This window comes from Salmo salar, chromosome 09, assembly GCF_965601325.2.
Source record: "Salmo salar chromosome 09, fSalSal1, whole genome shotgun sequence".
In the NCBI taxonomy this organism is placed as follows: Eukaryota; Metazoa; Chordata; class Actinopteri; order Salmoniformes; family Salmonidae; genus Salmo; species Salmo salar.
This window is the reverse complement of record NC_138299.1, coordinates 134,795,440-134,817,161: the sequence shown is the minus strand read 5'-3', so window position 1 is coordinate 134,817,161 and position 21,722 is coordinate 134,795,440. Positions and strand designations below refer to the sequence as shown.

Sequence of the window (21,722 nt, the reverse complement as noted above, 5' to 3'; positions counted from 1 at the left end):
CACCACCGAATAGCAGGCTAGTGATTGCTTTGCAACGCTTGCAGTTAGCCACTGATTCCTTCCAAACAACTCGTTATTGAATTTTGCAATTTCCAACTTGTTGTGTAATATTTATGTCCAATGGCCGATGAGCACGGATACGTTTTATCTGTAATTTCTCTTCATATGACAAGGATTGAAAAGCATTTACCAGTAGATTGTTGACTTGATTCATTATGATGACTGCTGTCAAGGGTGTGCGTACTGGTAGCGAAGTCAGGTGCAGGAGAGCAGAGGGTTGTGAACAGGCGCACACATTTTCTTGAGGCAGGCGAAACCAACAGACGGACGCAACTGCGTCAAAACAAATAAACATACCTCGTGAACAACACGGAATATAAGAACACCAGTCTGGCGCGTCACAAAATAACACGTAACACAAACAATATCACACAAAGACATGAGGGGGAACAGAGGAATAAATACATGCAGTGTGATTTGGGAATGTAAACCAGGTGTGCAGGGAACAAGACCAAACAAATGGATCAATGAAACACGGAGCGGCGATGGCTAGAAAGCCGGTGACGTCGCCCGAACAAGGAGAGGAGCCAACTTCGGCGGAAGTCGTGACATTATCGAGTTGCTGGCTAAGATTTTGAAAGTATGATGTTGACATGATCAGTCCAATCAAAGCTACAGTAGATATGTGATTTGATGTCATTTTATCTCTGGCCAATGACCTTGAGCTCTCATGGATGGGCACTTCTAATGTAAATCTACGGAAGCACCAAAGGGGCTTGAACTTTCTAGCTCTCCCTGTACATTTTGCAGTGATGTAGTATCTCCATGAGTGGCAGAACACTGAGCCAATCATGGTGCAGCTAGAGAACATTACCAACCCCTACGCTCTGTATTTTCCACTGGCTGCATCACCACCACAGAAAGCCCTTAGCTAGGCTGAAACACCAGCATTTTGGAGCTGCCTTAAGAAAGCAAATAGAGACCATGTTGGTATATGGCTTTATTAACGCAAAGATATTTTTTTTTACATTGTTTGCAAACTGATATGTATTAATGCCAAAATAACATGCCAAAATAACATGCAAAAAAGGCTTTACAAAAAGGCTTTACAACGAAAGCAAAACATTAGATTATGTCAGGAGAGTACCCAGCCAGAAATAATCACACACACATTTTTCAAGCTAGCATATATGTCACAAAAACCAAAACCACAGCTAAATGCAGCACTAACCTTTGATGATCTTCATCAGATGACACTCCTAGGACATTATGTTATACAATACATGCATGTTTTGTTCAATCAAGTTCATATTTATATCAAAAGCCAGCTTTTTACATTAGCATGTGACGTTCAGAACTAGCATACCCACCGAAAACTTCCGGTGAATTTACTAAATTACTCACGATAAACATTCACAAAAAACATAATTATTTTAAGAATTATAGATACAGAACTCTTTATGCAATCACGGTGTCCGATTAGCCCGGCCATCATGGCTAGCTATTTTGACACCCACCAAGTTTGGCACTCACCAAACTTACTATAAGAAAAATTGGATTACCTTTGCTGTTCTTCGTCAGAATGCACTTCCAGGACTTCTACTTCAACACCCAATGTTGTTTTGGTTCCAAATAATCCATAGTTATATCCAAATAGCTGCGTTTTGTTCTTGCGTTCAAGACACTATCCGAAGGGTGACGCGCCTGCGCGTATCGTGACAAAACATTTAAAAATATTCCATTACCGTACTTCGAAGCATGTCAAACGCTGTTTAACATCAATTTTTATGCGATTTTTCTCATAAAATAGTGATAATATTCCGACTGGGAGACCTTGTTTTCGTTCAAACACTGAAAATAGACAATGGAGTCTTCACATGCACGCGCGCCCCGTGTCATTGTTCTCAGAACGACCACTTTCCAAATCCCCTACTGTTTTTCGCCCAGGGACTGCAGAGTCATCATTCCCCATTCTGGCGCCTTCTGAGAGCCTATGGGAGCCTTAGAAAATGTCACGTTACAGCAGAGATCCTCTATTTTCGATAAAGAGGCTATAGAAGGACAAGAAATGGTCAGACAGGGCACTTCCTGTATGGAATATTCTCAGGTTTTGGCCTGCCATATGAGTTCTGTTATACTCACAGACACCATTCAAACAGTTTTAGAAACTTTAGGGTGTTTCCTATCCAAATAAAATAAGTATATGCATATTCTAGTTTCTGGGCAAGAGTAATAACCAGATTAAATCGGGTACGTTTTTTATCCGGCCGTGAAAATACTGCCCCCTATCCTAAACAGGTTAAACAAATCAAAATATATGGCTGCTTTTCCTTCACTCTGCAGTCCAACTCATCCCGCACCATCTCAATTTGGTTGAGGTCGGGTGATTGTGGAGGCCAGGTCATCTGATGCAGCGCTCCATCACTCTCCTTCTTGGTCAAATAGCCCTTACACAGCCTGGAGGTGTGTTGGGTCATTGTCCTGTTGAAAAACAAATGATAGTCCCACTAAGTGCAAACCAGATGGGATGGCGTATCCCTGCAGAATGCTGTGGTAGCCACGCTGGTTAAGTGTGCCTTGAATTCAAAATAAATCACTGACAGTGTCACCAGCAAAGCACTCCCACACCATCACACCTCTTCCTCCATGCTTCACGTTGGGAACTATACATGTGGAGATAACCCGTTCACCTACTCTGCGTCTCACAAAGACAGTTGGAACAGTTGGAACCAAAAATCTCAAATTTTTACTCATCAGACCAAAGGACAGATTTCCACCGGTCTAATGTCAATTGCTCATATTTCTTGGGCCAAGCAAGTCTCTTATTCTTAGTGGTGTCCTTTAGTAGTGATTTCTTTGCAGCAATTCAACTATGAAGGCCTGATTCACACAGTTGATGTTGAGATGTGTCTTTGTCTGTTACTTGAACTCTGTGAAGCATTTATTTGGGCAGCAATTTCTGAGGCTGGTAACTCTAATGAACTTGTACTCTGCAGCAGAGGTATCTCTGGGTCTTCATTTCCTGTGGCGGTCCTCATGAGAGCCAATTTCATCATAGCGCTTAATGGTTTTTGCGACTGCACTTAAAGAAACTTTCAAAGTTCTTGAAATGTTCCGGATTGACTGACAATCATTTCTTGAAGTAACAATGGACTTTCTTTTCTCTTTGCCTATTTGAGCTGTTCTTGCCATAATATGGACTTGGTCTTTTACCAAATAGGGCTGGCTATCTTCTGTATACCAACCCTGCCTTGTCACAACACAACTGATTGGCTCAAACGCATTAAGAGTGAATGAAATTCCACAAATGAACTTTTAAGAAGGCACACCTGTTAATTGAAATGCATTCCAGGTGACTACCTCATGAAGCTGGTTGGGAGAATGCCAAGAGGCTCTGCCCCACCTGCCCTCAATGACGGGTCGCCGCTGGCATGATCACACTGCGGGAACCACTGTAGTGTTCCTCGAGAGCTTGGACTGCCGATGTAAACTTGTTATCCACTGGCTGTAAACTTGTTATCCACTGGCTGTAGAGTAGAGAAGACACGTTGTCCCTCAGCACCGTCAGCTCCATGCAGATTGATACCTACCATATACAACTGGAACCATATACAACTGGAACAGGTGGATCTCTAGGGACCGGGAGAAATACAGATGGTGGAGGTAAGCTGAACTCGGCCATCCTCATCGCCAAAATGTTACAAATGCCTTGTTCTGCAATTAAACTGAATGTCTTTACTTCAGATGAACATGTTAACAACTCGAACAAACTAATTTGTCCAATCCTCACACATCAATACATGCACAACATGCCTGATATATTCTTAAAGCAACAGTATTCAACTTTGGTTTTAGAAGTGAGGGGGACATAATTATTATACATTTTTTTATCCATTCGGATTAACACTCCAAACAGCCTACCCAACCGCTCGGAGGCATCCGCATGGTCCTGAAGCACACTGTTGCCTTGATTTGTATCTCATTCCAATGATGAAACTGGGGGGGAAAAAAATGCAATTTCAGAATGTCCCCAGTGAAAGTTGGGAACAGTGGGAAAAAGTTTTTAAAGACTACAATCTCCTACAAAATTCAAAGTGTGACTTTGGTAAATGCTTAAGGGCAAATGCTGGAACTACACAAATACGGTAGGTATTTATTGTCCATCACTGATTTATTGATTGATTGGTTGGTTGATTGGCATTGCTCTGCAGGTCAGACAGCCCTGTATGTGGCAATAGAGAGAAGGAGCTTAGACTTTGTGGAGTTTAGTTGATCTAGAAGTGTTGTAAAGACTACAGAAAGATTGGGAGGGTGTTGATCCATCTGATTTGTTTAATAGACGTCTGGATACTGTGCATCAGGATTTTGTGGCCATTTACACAGATGGTTCCAAAGATCTAAGGACAGAACGTATTGGGTCAGCATTCATAGTGCAGGACTGTGAGATGGCAGTCAGGAAACGTATTACAGATAATCTGTCTGTATATACGGCGGAGCTGATGGCCATACTGTTAGCCTTGCAATGGTTGGAGAAAGTATGCTCTGATTCATGTGCAGTGCTGATGAGTCTGCAGTCCTTTAGCTCACGTAGCAGACAAGACTTGCTTTATGATGTACTACAAACCCATGGCATAGAGAGATGGTTATATAGATAAGATTTACTCGGGTACCAGCCCATGTGGGGTCGGTGGAGAACGAGGCAGTTGATGTCATGGCTAAACAAGCACTTAGTAGCGGGGATGTTGATGTTGTAGTTTCAATGAGCAAGGCAGAAGCCAAAAGCCTGATATTGACGGTGATGGTGCAGAGATGGCAGGAGAAGTGGAATAGAGATACTACGGGGCAGGCATTTATTTCAAGTACAGAGGAAAGTCGAGGAGGGGAGGATGTCATGTATTGCTACAGTGTGGGCAGTATCAGAGGGAAAGAGAGAGGCTGAGATCTAGTATGAGGGACAAGGGGATACAGGAGTATATTGAGTAGAACCTCATTAGATATAGTCTGGAATATTTTAGATTTTTTAAGAGCAAAAAAATACAAAATAAATACAATATTAACATAGGACAAAACACACATCACAACAAGAGAGACAACACAACACTACATAAAGAGAGACCTAAGACAACAACATAGCAAGGCAGCAACACATGACAACACAGCATGGTAGCAACACAACATAACAACAACATGGTTAAATATAATGTATTATTTAAATAATAGTCTTCAGAAATTACTTAGTCAAAGCAACAAAATAACTAAGGCTTTTCAATAATGGTAAAACTTGGATACATTTTGGGATTGAGAGTGTTAAAATCTTCCTAGAAGTGACACGGTTGACGGCGGAAGGTGTCAAAATACTGAATTTTGGCACTTTAGCAAGCCTTTATTCATATAAAAAAACACATTTATTGGATTCTCCATGTGGTCTATATTAAATGGCACTTGATTTAATATGACAGGCTTTTAAAATGCAATATTGGTGCACAATTTCTACTTAAAATATCAAAGGGGCACAAAAAACATTTCATGGAACAACCCATATACAGTACAGTATAGCTGTGTTCTCAGAGTGACTTTCTTTAAATATCCTACCCTGCTTGCACTAGAATCGTCTCGACATGCTGATTCTCTTCACTGACATCTCGTGGAGAAGTGGTACAAGTTTGCCAGTAAGATAAAGGTAACTTTTTTTTCTTCCTGAACTTCCTGATTTACGTGGTATACCTGGGCATCTTCACCAGTGGGCTCCTACAGAAAGGAAGGAGAATTGAGTCTCTTACTGACCAAAAATTCCCCAAATATGTATACACCTAATATACACCTAACCCCCCCCCAAAAAAAATCTATAACGTTTATTTTCTGACAGATACACAATTTCTTTATGCGTTGTCTTTGCCAAATACTATATTTATCAAAGACTTCAATGGTTTCACCAAATCCCAAATATAACAGAGGCTGACATTTGATCTATCTGATTTGCAAGCCTATATTTCCTGTTGAGTATACACCACTTGACTACCTGCGTTTCATTGGCGAGTTCATCAGAGTCATTAGAGCAGTCTACTTCTTCTGGAGGGGCAAGAGTGTGTGATGTCTAAGCATTACAAAATGAATGCACTAAGTGTAAGTGCCTCTGGATAAGAGCATTTGCTAAATTATTAAAATGTAATGTAAATGGGACAAACTATTTTGAATGCAAAAGCTCCCTGTAGGAAACTATAGGAGAACAGAGAATATCACTTGGCAGATCTGTTCTCCTATAGTTTCCTACAGGGAGTGCTCCTCATGGTGTGTGTAGTGTTGTGTGGATGTAGGGAGTATGTGGAGCCCCTGGTGCTCTCTGGCCCTTGCCTGGATCAGCCTCCTCTACCACTCCAGAGGCTCCAAACTCATGGGAAGTACAACGTCATGATGCAAAATGTAAGAGTTTAGGCCAGAAGCTTTGAAAAGAATCCATTAACAATTCATTAGTAGATTCTAAGTGAATGCTTTCTCTCACTCTCATCTTCTCAGATGATCTTAGGCGACATCTTGCACTTTATTGTTGTATTTTCTGCAGGATTATCCACTTTATCATAGTTTATGGAATTTAAGCATTTAACATATCGTTTCCCCACAGCAACATTTCTAACCTTTTCCATGTCCAGCTGTTGTGGCCCAGATAGAGGAGTCCCCGTCATGGGAATTGGACACTGGCCAGAAATACACCACCATCACGTCCACATTCACGTAGGGGGTCGGTGGTTCAAGAAAACACTACAGGAAACCAAACTTTAACAACCTCCAGTTTACCACCCTGGAACTGTTCAAGTTCACCATTGGCATGGGAGACCTGGAGTTCACAGAGCAGATCCAGTACAAAGAGGTGTGTACATGGGACCTGTATTGTGAGACTTTTATTAGGTTAGTAAGACTTTTATGACATTTCTTTATGGCTCTGGAGTAAAGAGCAGGGTTTGTGCTCATTTTATGTTATTTTATTTCTGTACTTTTAATTGTTTTATTGAAGACAATGAGTAATCATTCACAGTGCAGGCTGTAAAAAGTAAGTGAACCTCTGTGTTAAAAGCTATTTGGAGTCAGTTGTTTCAATTAAAGAGATGAGATTGGAGGTGTGGGTTACAACAGCTGCCATGCCCTTTAAATAAAGGCACACAAAGCCTGGTTACTGACAAATCTGTTATTCTCCAGAAAGATTGGTTAGTGTTAACCATGCCTCGATCTCAACAACTTTCACAGGACCTTAGAAGACGCATTATAGAGATGCACAAAGCTGGAAAAGGTTACAAAAGCATTGCTAAAGACCTTGGTGTTCATCAATCCACGGTAAGACAAACTGTCTACAAATCGAGAAGATTCAGGACTTTTGCTACTGTCCCTAGGAGTGGGCGTCCTGTGAAGATCACTCCAAGAGCACAAAGTGCAATCCTGAAAGAGGTGAGAAAGAACCAAAGGGTAACAGCAAAATACCTCCAGAAAACTCTACAAACAACGAAAGTCTGTGTTCATGTGTCCACTATCAGAAAAACACTGAACAACAATGGTGTTTATGGAAGGACACCATGAAGGAAACTACTGCTGTCTAAAAAAAACATTGAGGCATGTCTCAAGTTTTCCCAAGACCACCTGGATGTTCCACAACACCTCTGGGAAAATGTGCTGTAGACAGATGAGAAAAAAGTTGCATTTTTTGGGAAAAATGCACAATGCTATGCGTGGAGGAAAAAGGGCACTGCACACCAAAAAAACTCATCCCAACTGTGAAGCATGGTGGAGGGAGCATCATGGTTTGGGGCTGCTTTGCTGCCTCAAGGCCTGGACACCTTGCAATCATTGTGGGAACAATGAATTCAAAAGTGTATCAATACATTTTACAGGAGAATGTCAGGGCAGCAGTCCATGACCTCAGGCTTAATAAGAGAGGTTGGGTGATGCAACAAGACAATGACCCAGAGCACACAAGTAAATCAACTAAAGGATGGCTGAAAATGAAGAAGTTTCGTGTTTTGGAATGGCCAAGTCCTGACCTTTATCCAATTGAGATGCTGTGGCATGACCTGAAGAGGGCTGTGCAATCAAGACAACCCAGAAATATTGATAAACTGAAACAGATTTGTAGGGAGGAATGGTTCAAAATTCCTCCTCAACATTGTTCAAGTCTTATAAGCAGCTACAGGAAACATTTGGCAGAGGTTGTTGCTGCTAAAGGAGGATCTACAAGTTACTAAATTCAAGGGTTCACCTACTTTTTCCAGCCTGCACTGTGAATGATTACTCAATGTCTTCAATACAAATTTGAAAAGTACAACTGTTTGTGTGTTATTAGTTTATTAAGATTGTGTTTGTCTATTATTGTGATTTAGATGAAGATCAGACCACATTTTATGAGTAATCAATGCAGAAATCCAGGTCATTCCAATGGGTTCACAAACTTTTTCTTGCAACTGTATGTGTTTGTGTGTAAGCATGTGAATTGTTTAGAAGTCTGGATTGATTGATTGTGTGTGTGTGTGTGTGTGTGTGTGTGTGTGTGTGTGTGTGTGTGTGTGTGTGTGTGTGTGTGTGTGTGTGTGTCCACAGAGAGCATGTACTATCCTGGACCCAGAGAGGTACCTGCCCATGTGTCTGAAAGAGAAACTGAGCTCAGGAGAGGTGCAGAAGACGGGACTGTTGGCCGGAGATGAAAGACGTATGGTTTCCTAGGCAGAATTTAAGGTCTAGATCTGGACAAAAAAGCACTTTCAATGGAGATTCTCCATTGAGCATGATTTCTACTCTAGCACTAGACTTAATCTTTGTCCGGGAAACCGGTCCCTTGAGTACCTTCCTATAGTAGGACGATGGGACCCCTCGCGAGAATTCGGCATCTGGTTATGCACAGTGCATTGGGAAAGTATTCAGACCCCGACTTTTTCCACATTTTATAAAAATAAAAAAAATATCACATTACATAAGTATTCAGACCCGGGCTGCCAAGTGGCGCAACGGTCTAAGGCACTGCATCTCAGTGCTAGAGGCGTTACTACAGACCCTGGTTCAATTCCAGGCAGTATCACAACCGGTGGCGATTGGGATCCCATAGGGCGGCGCACAGTTCAAAGGGGGTGACACTCTAGACCCAAACTGTTACAGACCTATATCCATCCTGTCCTACCGTTCTAAATTTTTCGAAAGCCAAGTTAACAGATTACTGACCATTTCGAATCTCACCGTATCTTCTCAGCTGTGCAATCCAGTTTCCGAGCTGGTCACGGGTGCACGTCAGCCACGCTCAAGGTACTAAACGATATCATAACCGCCATCGATAAAAGACAGTACCGTGCAGCCGTCTTCATCGACTTGGCCAAGGCTTTCGACTCTGTCAATCACCGTATTCTTATCGGCAGACTCAACAGCCTTGGTTTCTCAAATGATTGCCTCGCCTGGTTCACCAACTACTTCTCAGATAGAGTTCAGTGTGTCAAATCGGAGGGCCTGTTGTCTGGACCTCTGGCAGTCTCTATGGGTGTACCACAGGGTTCAATTCTCGGGCCGACTCTTTTCTCTGTATATATCAACGATGTCGCTCTTGCTGCGGGTGATTCCCTGATCCACCTCTACGCAGACGACACCATTCTGTATACATCTGGTCCTTCTTTGGACACTGTGTTAACAAACCTCCAAACGAGCTTCAATGCCATAACACTCCTTCCGTGGCCACCAACTGCTCTTAAACACTAGTAAAACTAAATGCATGCTCTTCAACCGATCGCTGCCCGCACCCGCCCGGCTAGCATCACTACTCTGGACGGTTCTGACATAGAATATGTGGACAACTACAAATACCTAGGTGTCTGGCTAGACTGTAAACTCTCCTTCCAGACTCATATTAAACATCTCCAATCCAAAATTAAATCTAGAATCGGCTATTTCGCAACAAAGCCTCCTTCACTCACGCTGCCAAACCTAGTTTTATGAGGCTGACTATCCTACTGATCATCGAGTTCAGCGATGTCATTTACAAAATAGCCTCCAACAGTCTACTCAGCAAACTGGATACAGTCTATCACAGTGCCATCCGTTTTGTCACCAAAGCCCCATATACCACCCACCACTGCGACCTGTATGCTCTCGTCGGCTGGCCCTCGCTACATATTCGTCGCCAGACCCACTGGCTCCAGGTCATCTATAAGTCTTTGCTAGGTAAAGTGTCACCTTAGCTCACTGGTCACCATAACAACACCCACCCGTAGCACATGCTCCAGCAGGTATATCTCACTGGTCAACCCCAAAGCCAACACCTACTTTGGCCGCCTTTCCTTCCAGTTCTCTGCAGCCAATGACTGGAACGAATTGCAAAAATCGCTGAAGTTGGAGACGTATATCTTCCTCACTAACTTTAAGCATCAGCTATCTGAGCAGCTTAACGATCGCTGCAGCTGTACACAGCCCATTTTTAAATAGCCCATCCAATCTACCTACCTCATCCCCATATTGTTTCTATTTACTTTTTTGGTCTTTTGCACACCAGTATTTCTACTTGCACATCATCATCTGCACATCTATCACTCCAGAGTTAATTTGCTAAATTGTAATTACTTCGCTACTATGGCCTATTTATTGCCTTACCTCCTCACGCCATTTGCACACACTGTATATATACTTTTTATATTGTGTTATTGACTGTACATTTGTTTATTCTATGTGTAACTCTGTGTTGTTGTTTGTGTCACACTGCTTTGCTTTATCTTGGCCAGGTCGCAGTTGTAAATGAGAACGTGTTCTCAACTGGCCTACCTGGTTAAAGGTGAAAACAGTTGGCCCAGCGTCGTCCGGGTTTGACCATCATTGTAAATAAGAATTTGTTCTTAACTGACTTGCCTAGTTAAATAAAGGTTAAAAAATTTTTATTTTTTTAAATACCCTTTACTCAGTACTTTGTTGAAGCACCTTTGGCAGCGATTACAGTCTCGAGTATTCTTGGGTATGACACTACAAGCTTGGCACACCTGTATTTGGCGAGTTTCTCCCATTCTTCTCTGCAGATCCTCTCAAGCTCTGTCAGGTTGGATAGGGAGCGTCGCTGCACAGCTATTTTCAGGTCTCTCCAGAGATGTTTGATCGGGTTCAAGTCCGGGCTCTGGCTGGGCCACTCAAGAATATTCAGAGACTTGTCTCGAAGCCACTCCTACATTGTCTCAGCTGTGTGCAACAGGACGGTGAACCTTCGCCGCAGTCTGAAGTCCTGAGTGTTCTGAAGCAGGTTTTCATCAAGGATCTCTCTGTACTTTGCTCCGTTCATCTTTGCTTTGATCCTGACTAGTCTCCCAGTCCATGCCGCTGAAAAACATCCCCACAGCATGATGCTGCCACCCCCATGCTTCACCATAGGGATGGTGCCAGGTTTCCTCCAGACATGACGCTTGGCATTCAGGCCAAAGAGTTCAATCTTGGTTTCATTAGACCAGAGAATCTTGTTTCTCATGGTCTGAGAGTCCTTTAGGTGCATTTTGGTAAACTCCAAGAGGGCTGTCAGTTTTTTTTTACTGAGTGGCTCACGTCTGGCCACTCTACCATAAAGGCTGGCCACCTTGTCAAAATGAACAATTGGGGGAGAAGGGCCTTGGTCAGGGAGGTGACCAAAAACCTGATTGTCACTTTGACAGAGCTCCAAAGTTCTTAAGGTCTTAATGGTAGAGTGGCCAGACGGAAGCCACTCCTCACTAAAAGGCACGACAGTTTGCCAAAAAGGTACTTAAAGACTCTCAAACCATGATAAACAAGATTCTCTGGTCTGATGAAACCAAGTTTGAACTCATTGGCCTGAATGCCAAGCCTCACATCTGGAGGAAACCTGGCACCATCCCTATGGTGAAGCATGGTGTTGGCAGCATCATGCTGTTGGGATGTTTTTCAGCGGCAGGGACTGGGAGACTAGTCAGGATCGAGGGAAAAATGAATGGAGCAAAAGGACAGACCGAGATCCTTGATGAAATCCTGCTCAGGACCTCAGACTGGGGCGATGGTTCACATTTCAACAGGACAACATCCCTAAGCACACAGCCAAGACAATGCAGGAGTAACTTTGGGACAAGTCTCTTAATGTCCTTGAGTGGCCCAGCCAGAGCCCGGACTTGAACCCGATCTAACATCTCTGGAGAGACCTGAAAATAGCTGTGCAGTGACGCTCCCCATCCAACCTGACTGAGTTTGAGAATATCTGCAAAGTAGAATGGGAGAAACTCTCTAAATACAGGTGTGCCAAGCTTGTAGCGTCACACTCAAAAAGACTTGAAGCTGTAATCGCTGCCAAAGGTGCTTCAACAAAGCACTGAGTAAAGCATCTGAATACTTATGTAAATGTGATATCAGTTTGTTTTTACTTTGTCATTATGGGGTATTGTGTGAAGATTGAGGGTAGGGGGGACAATAATACATTTTAGAATAAGGCTGTAACGTAACAAAATGTGGAAAAAGTCAAGGTCTGAGTACTTTCTGAATGCACTGTACATGTTTAGAATGACTCATTGTTTGTATATCCTTTGAAAATTATATTTCATACGTATCACCTCAAGCCTTGCTGTTACAAATAAAATAAACAGAAGAATCGGTTTTGCAAATGCAAACTTTATTTTGGTTAGGGGAGAATGTTTGTGCAAGGCATAGTTTCTGAAGGACAGGCAAACTGGAATAACACAATTCTACAAAGTAGAGAAACATGAGCTTCCCCAACCACTGCCATTCATGTCACATTTCCACTTATGTGGAGCAGAAACTCTCTCTCACAAGCACAGTTTAGTCATCACAGTCCCACATGCTGTTCCTACAACTGTCTAGAGGGCAGTAGACAACTTCTGTCACTACCTTAAAATAGCATGAGTCTTTAAACTTAATTCAATCCAACCTGCCTAAAAGAATGTGTGTCCAAAATGGCCCCCTATTTTCTAAATAGTACCCTAGGTCAAGTCATATACTATAGAGCGAAAAGAGTGTCATTTCGGACACAGCCTGTATCTAGGCTTTGGGCCATGGTGGTGGGGAAAGCTTAGTGACTTTGGTCAGTGGTTCAGTAGCAACCATTCAGACTCCTAACAGTGTCTGGAAACATTGTGGCACGTGAGTACGGACTTCTGTCTAGTATCAGTAGTTACAGTTAGAAGCTTGGGCCCCCAACAATGGATAGAAGTGCACCACTGTGTAGTGTGCACAAGCACCTAGGCTATGCTTCACACCCTTTCTTTCTCTCTCACACACACACACACACACACACACACACACACACACACACACCATATTAAGTCCAGTGGAGGCACTTCATATGAAATAGTAACTGTAAACCTGATTTTCTCGAGCTGTACAACATTATAGAGCAGGTCAAATAAGCTGAAATGGAACGACAGGTACATTGCTTGGTTCACTGTAGCAACAGTTGGTCCATTTCCACTGCAAAGATTTACCATCTCGCATTTCAAAAATCCATGACAACAAAGTATAAATAGTAACCTTTATTCCACTAGTACAACCCATACATCATTACTATATATATATATACACACACACACACACACACACACACACACACACACACACACACACACACACACACACACACACACACACACACACACACACACACACACACACACACACACACACACACACCACACACTATTGTGTGTTCAGACTTGAATTCATTAGCAGCTTCAAGGGCCAGGCACACAACAGTAGTAAGAGCCAAACAACAGAATCTAGCTACCGCCCTCAGGGAAGAAAGCTCAATCCATAAGATTAAAGGTGCTACACATAGGGGACAAATTCTATCCGGAAGCTCGGTGAATTGCAACAGCACTAGGCTACTTCCAAAACAAAATCTACCCTCTCCCGCAACCCATTTCCCCGTAACATGGAGACTCACGCTTGAGCCTTTTAGTTTCGGTTTTGGTCCACCAGCTTCAAAACAGCTGTAAAAACTATATATTTTTTGTTATTGAAAATATATTTCACAGAGATTTAGACGGTACAATGATTCCCTACACTATTCAGTGCTTGTTTTCTCACATACAACTGAAATTGAGGGAACCGTGTGGAATTTTAGAAACCAGGAAATTACGGAGCGATTTTTACGTTGGCCGCTTGACCCGATTTCCACTAAATAACAGCCAAAGTCAAAACAGCTTTCCCGTTTCAACATGTTGCTCTGGCGGGAGACGAATATCACAGCTAATTGGGCAGGTATGTAATACTATGAAACAATATCATCCCACTATTACTGCAGATATATTATAGCCATTTTATGAAATGACAATGCAAAATCCTATGTGTAGCACCTTTAAGGCTACATAAAATGACTTATGACTTTTCCATCTCTTACTGAATGCAGCTAATCATGAAACGTCAGTTTGCATTGTTTTGTGTCTGATGAAATGCTTTACCTATGGCACCTATGAGGAAAAACCTATGGCTTCAGAATGCAGTGATCAAGGAAATAAATTAGCTAAGATCTAAATTACTGAAGGCTATTTGTCACATAGAAACAACTAAAGAAACGTAGTCCGAAGACCATAGTTACAGCCCAGTGCCACACACACCTATAAAACTCTGCTAAATACTATTCATACTTTTCATCCATTAAAGGAGGATTTTTACTTAGCAATTTAACAGTGTCCTTAAATGAAAACATATGCAGAAACAATTGCTCGTATCATAACTATTTTCGATATAGGATCCTACACCATGCAGTTTGAGGAAATCCAGCATGGTGTAGAAAGTCATAGAACATTTAAGGTGTCAAGGGTAACTAATATAACATTTTAAGGCTTTTTTCAAGAGTTATCAGGGAGGAGGAATGTGGGGCCATCACAAGAGTAAGCCGTTACCCAAGCTAAACTGAGGAAAAATGCAGCATGCTAGACCCATAGAAATACAATTACTAGAATAACAGAAGTAATTATATTTCTATGGCTAGACCCATCTACTAGCATAAGGTAACCTGCATTTAAAAGAACTGGACCTCAGTTTTCTAGGTAGTACAGAGACAATATACAATTAGGGTTAGGCTAGCAAGTGAAGGACAGGCGTATCCTACGAAGCAAGCTAGATCTACTCAGGGTTTTCTAAAGCTAGCCAGATTCCGTTAGTACGAATAAGAGCTGGATTGTGAAGCTAAAACGGTGGATATTGCTCATCCACCTGCCGCTAATTATAGCAGGGTAGTAACTGCACATGTATGTCACACATGGCTGAAACATCAATCCATGGGCGAGTCAGTGCCATATTTTCATTTGTGGTGAAATCAAAAAGAAAATCTTAAAAATTCCACAGACTATGGTATGAAATGGGCTTTTAGAAGCACCATCTTTATTACTTATCATTGATGCCAACTTGGTGTGCTTATCAATGAACAACCACAAGGACCCCCCCCCCCCAATCGATAACATTTTATTAAGTCATTAAAAGTGTTACTGGGTGTATAAAATGCATTGTCATTACCAAATATGTAATGTGATATATTTTAACACTACTCTTTAAGACAAATTGATTAAATATTTAAATCACTAATCTTCCTCAAATGAAAGGGATCATGACGCTATGTTTGCAAGAGGGTGGAAATCTAACACTGTTGGTCCTCAACTCGTGGCTCAGTCATTTCATTCAGTGTAAGTGGAGTTAGCCTTCCCCAGAGTAGGTTAGTTCTGAAGGATTCGTTGCCAGAGATTTACCTTGCTAAAAAGTGAGCAACTTTTGTATGACCGGTTATCCCGAGTTGAACTCAGTTGACCAAAGTTACCTCTAACTCCTCAAACCTGCTTCGTAGGATACCCCTCAGCTTACCACAACCCCCACAGACAGGCAAAGATCCACAAGGAATTGTTTACAGTAGTGTATAGTAGTGAAACAAAGTAGCAAATAACATTTTAACCCTCTGGTATGTTCAGTTGTACTTGCAAGTGATCAATTTGGTCTTTGCGCACACAGACAATTCCTTTCAAGATCAGGGGATTGATTCTACAGGGTTCACATTATTCCAAGACATTTAATGTTTTTCCAGAAGTGAGCTTTTGTTCCTTTTGTAAATGTTTAGCATAACATTTTGATTCTCCAAGTCCTCATACTGAAAACGTCACCGGTGAAATTCAAGTAACAGCACAAGGTAGGGATAAAATAAAACAATAAAAAATTACTTCAAAAGCACTCCGTCTTAAGGCCTTACCACACACAAGAGGACAGGACACAATGGTTGTAGCATTACCTTACTGTATATGGGGAGAGATTGAAGTAAGAATATACTCTTAGACATTGACCTGATTCATATTAGCATAGACAAATACCCCTTCAGCAAATTAGTCTCATTGGGGCATTAAAAAGCATGCATCCTCCATCATGTCTATATGGAATTTTTATAGATGCGTCAATGTAAACATAGGACAGGAAAGAAAACCCAATTTTCAGCCACTGTAAAAGGGAGTGGTTGGTTCCATGACAACCTGGGCATAACTGGCACTTATTATGTGGACAGGATGTAGCCCTACTAGGTTCTCTACCTAGTCCTAGATCACAATAGCGTATCCCAGAAAAATACTACAAGCAGCAGATGTCCATGTTGTGGTATGAGTAAGTATTCCTCATCACTGGAACAACAATATAAAACCTTTCATCTGGCACTAAGGTTTAACAGATACCATTTTAAAGGGCTGAGGACGCATTTTTAAAAATACATAAGTCAGAGATTGAACATTGAGAGCAGGAGCAACCGACCTGGGAGAACATTCAATTGATCACTTGCAAGATATCTAAAACATGTTTACACCTGATTGTAACCTTGAATCACTCACCAACCATAACACACGACTGGTGAGGTGAAGAGAGATATCTATCTATCCATCTATCTATCTATCTATCACGCCTGGGTGGTGAGCATGGATATGTCTACTGTTACCTAGCTCTGGGCTTTGGGCTGGAGCTCTACCCATGGGGGGCCTGTGCATCTTCCCCATTGCGCCTGGGTTCTGCTGGAACGCCTGGAACTCCCCAGACAGGTAATCAGACACATTCTGCTGCATCAGCTTGGTCTGACCCAGGTCTGGGACCCCGGGTCTGGCTCCAGGTCGATACTGTGATCCTGGTGTGCTGCAGTCTATGGAGGCTCCTGCCGGGCCCCCCTGGAAGGTCATGGGCAAATCCTGTGGGCCTAGACCGTCACTTTTGGCTGCTTGTAGGACGCTGCCCCATGGAACCTGCAAGTAGCGCCCGTTGGTGTAGCTTGGCATGGTGCCGCCCGCTGGGCCGGTGATGGGGGGCGAGGGGGTTGTCTTGTCTGCTGGGTGTTTAATTGGGAAAGATTGTGGCTGCGAGGCCAGCAGCTTTTGGGGGTAGTTGTGGGTCTTGGCAGGGAAGCCAGGCCCAGAGGGGGCTTCTCTCCTGGGGTTCTTGCAGGGGTGGGCTCCATCAGGCAGGTGCTGCATGTGAGCCAGCTGGTGCTGGTTCCAGGAGCGCTGCTGTTGGATTTGCTGCTGTTGGAGCTGATGTTGCTGCTGTTGGAGCTGATGTTGCTGCTGCTGCTGGTGAACCTGTTGGAGATGCTGTAACTGATGTTGATGCTGGTGAGCCTGTTGTAACTGCTGTAATTGCTGCTGCTGTAACTGCTGCTTCGTGTCAGTGTGGAAAGTAGGTGGCATCCTGTTCATGACAGCCATGTTGGGCTGTAGGCCACTAGCACCAGCAGGGCCCTGGGACCCTCCAGGGGCTTTCTCTGTGTGGCCCAGCAGGCAGGAGGGAAGGAGGCCAAGGTTGTGGGGTGTGTTGACCCTGGAACTGGCGTTGATGAGGAGGTTACGGCTGATGGGGCTGGGGTTGGCGATCTGCCCCTCGCACACCGAGGTGGCGCCCAGTCCAGCCCGAGCCTGGCAGAACTGGTTGATCTGGTGTACGATGCTGCTCAGGTCGGTGCCCGGCCGGTTGTGGTGCAGGCCGGCCGCCATGGACAGCGGGATGGTGGAGGTAGATACAGTTACGTTTGGTGGGGCGTCTGCATCTGGCAGCTTCCTGGGGCCGTAGGGGGGGCCTGGCTGTGGTTGCAGGGCATTGGAAGCAGAGGGGGAGCCAGGGCCGGCACCGGAGGCCTGGGGGAGAGGCTGAGATGGGGGGAGGCCCTGGGAATGTTGCAGACTGGGTGGCTGGGCCTGGGCCACATCAGACAGGTGTCGCAGGCCCTGGGGGAGAGGCTGTGACAGGGGCAGGCAGTGGGGGTGCTGCAGGCCCTGGGAAAGTTGCAGACTAGGTGGAGGCTGGGCCTGGGCTACGTCAGGCAGGTGCCGGAGACCTTGAGCCCGAGCCTGCTGTAGTAAATCTTGTTGGTGGGGAACAGTCTGGTGCTGCAGAGTCTGAGGATGAAGAAGATTCTGATTTTGCTGCTGCTGCAATAGTAAAGTCTGCGTGTGAGGCAAACTCTGTTGCCGCTGGACATTCTGCGCCAGATTCTGCTGTACCGTTTGCAGCTGGGACAAGCTTTGTTGCCGCTGTAAAGTTTGAGGGTGGGCCATGTTCTGTTGCTGTAAAGTTTGAGGCATATTCTGTGGCTGTGAAGTCATGGGGTGAGCCATGTTGTGCTGCTGCTGTAGAGCATGCTGTGGATGTGGGTGGCCCTGTTTCTGTGCCAATGCCTGGGGCTGGGTTTGAGACATGCCCTGGAGGTGGGGGACAGGCTGGGGGAGGTTTAAAGTGCTCTGAGCAACGTACGGCCCGCTGTGGAGGTTCATAGATGGTTTGGAAAGCAGACGGGCTCGGCTGCTGTCCGTATCTTTGAGGACGACTTTGCCGGGCGAAGTGCGGAGGACGGCCAGGAGGCCCGCTCTGGTGCTGCTGACCTGAGACGGGTAAGGACTCTGGCGCTGGCTGGAGCTGGACGTGTCCAACCCGTTCACAGTGCGGCGGATGTGCTTCCTCTGTGGTACTTTGACACTGTTGGGGAAGATCTTTATGGTCAGAGGATTGTTGCCGACTTTCTTAGCAAAGGCATCCAATTCTGCTGGGGTTGGATAGTTGGCAGATTTCATCTTCTGTGTAGTGTCCCCTAGGATGGGAACAAGGATAGAGGGAGGGAACAAGGAATTTTAGCCTAACCAAAGTTAATTAATTCAACTAATGACTGGAAAGTATATACATTAAGTGGAAATATGAAGAGGAAACGGATTTCTCTGACATTATAGTACTCAATTCTATCAGATAAAAACACTTACATTGCTGAAGTCCAGTGTTCATCTGCGTGTGGGAGAGAAATCGGGGGGTAGGTTCACCTGATGATGCTGGCAGACAGGCCAGCATGTCACACTTCCACTAATGCAACATGGGAAATGCTCTCCTCACCATGCTGAGAGACACACACACACACACACACACACACACACACACACACACACACACACACCTATTTATTTCCTGTACAGTATGTGACCTTTCTAAAATGGCAGTCAGTAATCAGCCAGCATTTGTGCCCCAGCCTTCAACAGCAAACACCCTGCCTGCAGCTGGACAGAGATAGCAGCGGGCTTAAGATGGAGACGCCTTTTCTCCTTTCCCAGGGCACAGCAGGACAGACTGCATGATGGCTACCGGCTAGAGAGCCTCCTGCTGCCTCCACCAATCTCTATGTCTGCATCCCAAATTACACCCCATTCCCTATATAGTGTACTACTTTGACAAAGGCCCATAGGGTGGTGACGAGGAAGAGGCACTCCAAAGACCCTTAGTGTCCGGAAGTAATTTAGCCATACATTATAGTCATTGTGATCTGTAGAGCTGATATTTTCTCAAATTTTCTTGTGCCAACTACCTCATGACCTTCCTGGATAGCTCATTATATTAATAAAGTTTGATTTAATCAACAACTACAATAGTCAGTTGAAAAAAGGTTACGGGTACGAGACTGTACATATCTGTCTGTGTTGGTAGAATCACATTGAGGGTGCAGTATTTATGAAGTTTGGCAATGAGGGTGTGCATGTGCACCAGCTGGGCGCAAGTGCACACTAGGCTAATTCAGGAAACAGATTGTAGTTTTTATGCCCTGATATAAGGAACCAGCTGCGAAAAGTTTGATTAAACAATTCAGACTGAAACGAATAAGTCAGATGGCTTATATTTAAGGAGAGCAAATCAATATACAATCCTAAAATCAGCTGTAACTGTCAACAGTACAACAAAACTCAAAACGATGTTTGAGTGAACCCTGAATACAGAAAATGAATGGTGAATTTCCTTCCGGACACAAGGGCTCTGGTCTATAGGGCTCTGGCCAAAAGAAGTACACTATATCGGAACTAGGGTACCATTTAGGTGTGTGTGTGTGTGTCTCAATACTTTACAATACTAAGCAATGCAGAACAGCTTTGTGTTAAGTATGTATGTAAATGGTGCTTTGTCACCCAGAACGCTTTTCAGTTCTTGAACGAAGTTAAATGTGACAGAATTCAGAAGTCCCAACGAGTCAAGCATGATACGTCTTACACTGTAGCTGGTTAGTGTATCCAGCTGGCGAGTTCTTGAAAATTATGGACATGTAGCTACTAGTTACAATAAATATATTCAGTCTGATGACTGGGTCTACCAGAAATGTTACTGCATCATTGCGTAAATATCAATAACACTAGTCATTCAACGTGGTTGTAGCCTAGGTAGGGCTTATCTGATCTAGAATGCCAGGACATGCATATAACTAGCTCGCTAGTTATGAACAAAGATCATTCTTAAATATTATCTAGCTGGTGTCATCGTTGAGCAGCATTGTCTAGTAGTCAATAGACCATTCAAAATGTAAATGAACACGAGCTAGTGTTCGCTACTGTACTGACAATATTGGCGTGCCAAAAAGTATATATTTTTTCAAATGTATAACAGAACACTTGAATTGTAATTCTAAATCAGTAACGTTACTTAAATAGTTACCTTCTAGTGTAACTGTAGCCTAAGTTAATCGGTTAATAAAGAAGCAAGCCATGTAGATAGCAATGATGAATGCTAACAAGCTAGTGTTAAATACCCCGAGTCATAGCACCAAAGCATTGAACACTTCTTTGTGCTGCTAGCGATCAGCTAGGCTAACTAGCTAACGTTAGCCAGCTACTGAAGTAACACTTTTGCTAAAGGAAACACCAAAAACAAATAATACGCAAAATACTTACTCCCCGCGAAGTCAAGAGAAAGGCATTTGCGAAAACGTCATTTTAGCGAGATGATCGAACATAGATATATTTTGGTTATGTTGTTAGCTCACCGATGCCTTATTTCTGGTATTTGCTTTCTGCAACAGCAACTTTGAGAACACATGCGCAGTAGGCACTCTGGGGGGTTTCAGGACCTTTATTACGCATAGTTTAGGTGTGCATACTCAATGCCTGACTAATATTCCTTGAGATCCCTGATGAGAGATGAAAGCGCTGAGATTCTTCCCGCAAGATGCATTAAAAACGATTTATGATAAGAATTGATTGAATGAGTGACAGGATTTGGCTTAAATTAGTAAAGTATTGCAAGACTAACTGGTGCGGTAACTGAAAAGCGTTGGGCCAGTAACCGAAAAATTGCTGGATCGAATCCCGGAGCTGACAAGGTAAAAATCTGTCGTTCTGACCCTGAACAAGGCAGTTAACCAACTGTTTCCCGTTAGGCCGTCATTGTAAATTGAAATTTCTTTACCGACTTGCCTAGTTTAATAAAAATCTGGGTTTACATGTCATGAATGTTGCAGC

The 21,722-nt window shown here is 43.5% G+C and overlaps 1 protein-coding gene across 2 annotated transcripts; it reads right to left on the bottom strand.

Moving 5' to 3' along the window:
* Window positions 1–15,844: 15,844 nt before the first annotated feature.
* LOC106612813 (protein FAM222B) lies at window positions 15,845–21,564 on the bottom strand. Of its 2 annotated transcripts, none has more exons than XM_014214330.3 (3): window positions 21,248–21,564; window positions 19,215–19,345; window positions 15,845–19,048 (listed from the first exon to the last, which is right to left on the bottom strand). In XM_014214330.3, the coding sequence occupies exons 2-3, from the start codon at window positions 19,297–19,299 to the stop codon at window positions 16,866–16,868; spliced, it is 2,268 nt and encodes a 755-aa protein (XP_014069805.2). In that variant the 5' UTR covers window positions 19,300–19,345; window positions 21,248–21,564; the 3' UTR covers window positions 15,845–16,865. The 2 variants fall into 2 exon arrangements, with proteins under 2 accessions (XP_014069805.2, XP_014069804.2); XM_014214329.3 differs by having other exon boundaries at window positions 21,156–21,326.
* Window positions 21,565–21,722: the final 158 nt, after the last annotated feature.

Excerpts from the sequence above, each read along its gene's own strand:
- LOC106612813 (XM_014214330.3), bottom strand. The coding sequence starts at position 19,299 with ATGCTGGCCTGTCTGCCAGCATCATCAGGTGAACCTACCCCCCGATTT. Across the intron at positions 19,049-19,214 it reads GAACACTGGACTTCAGCAAT|GGGACACTACACAGAAGATG; the intron begins GTAAGTGTTTTT and ends TTCCCATCCTAG.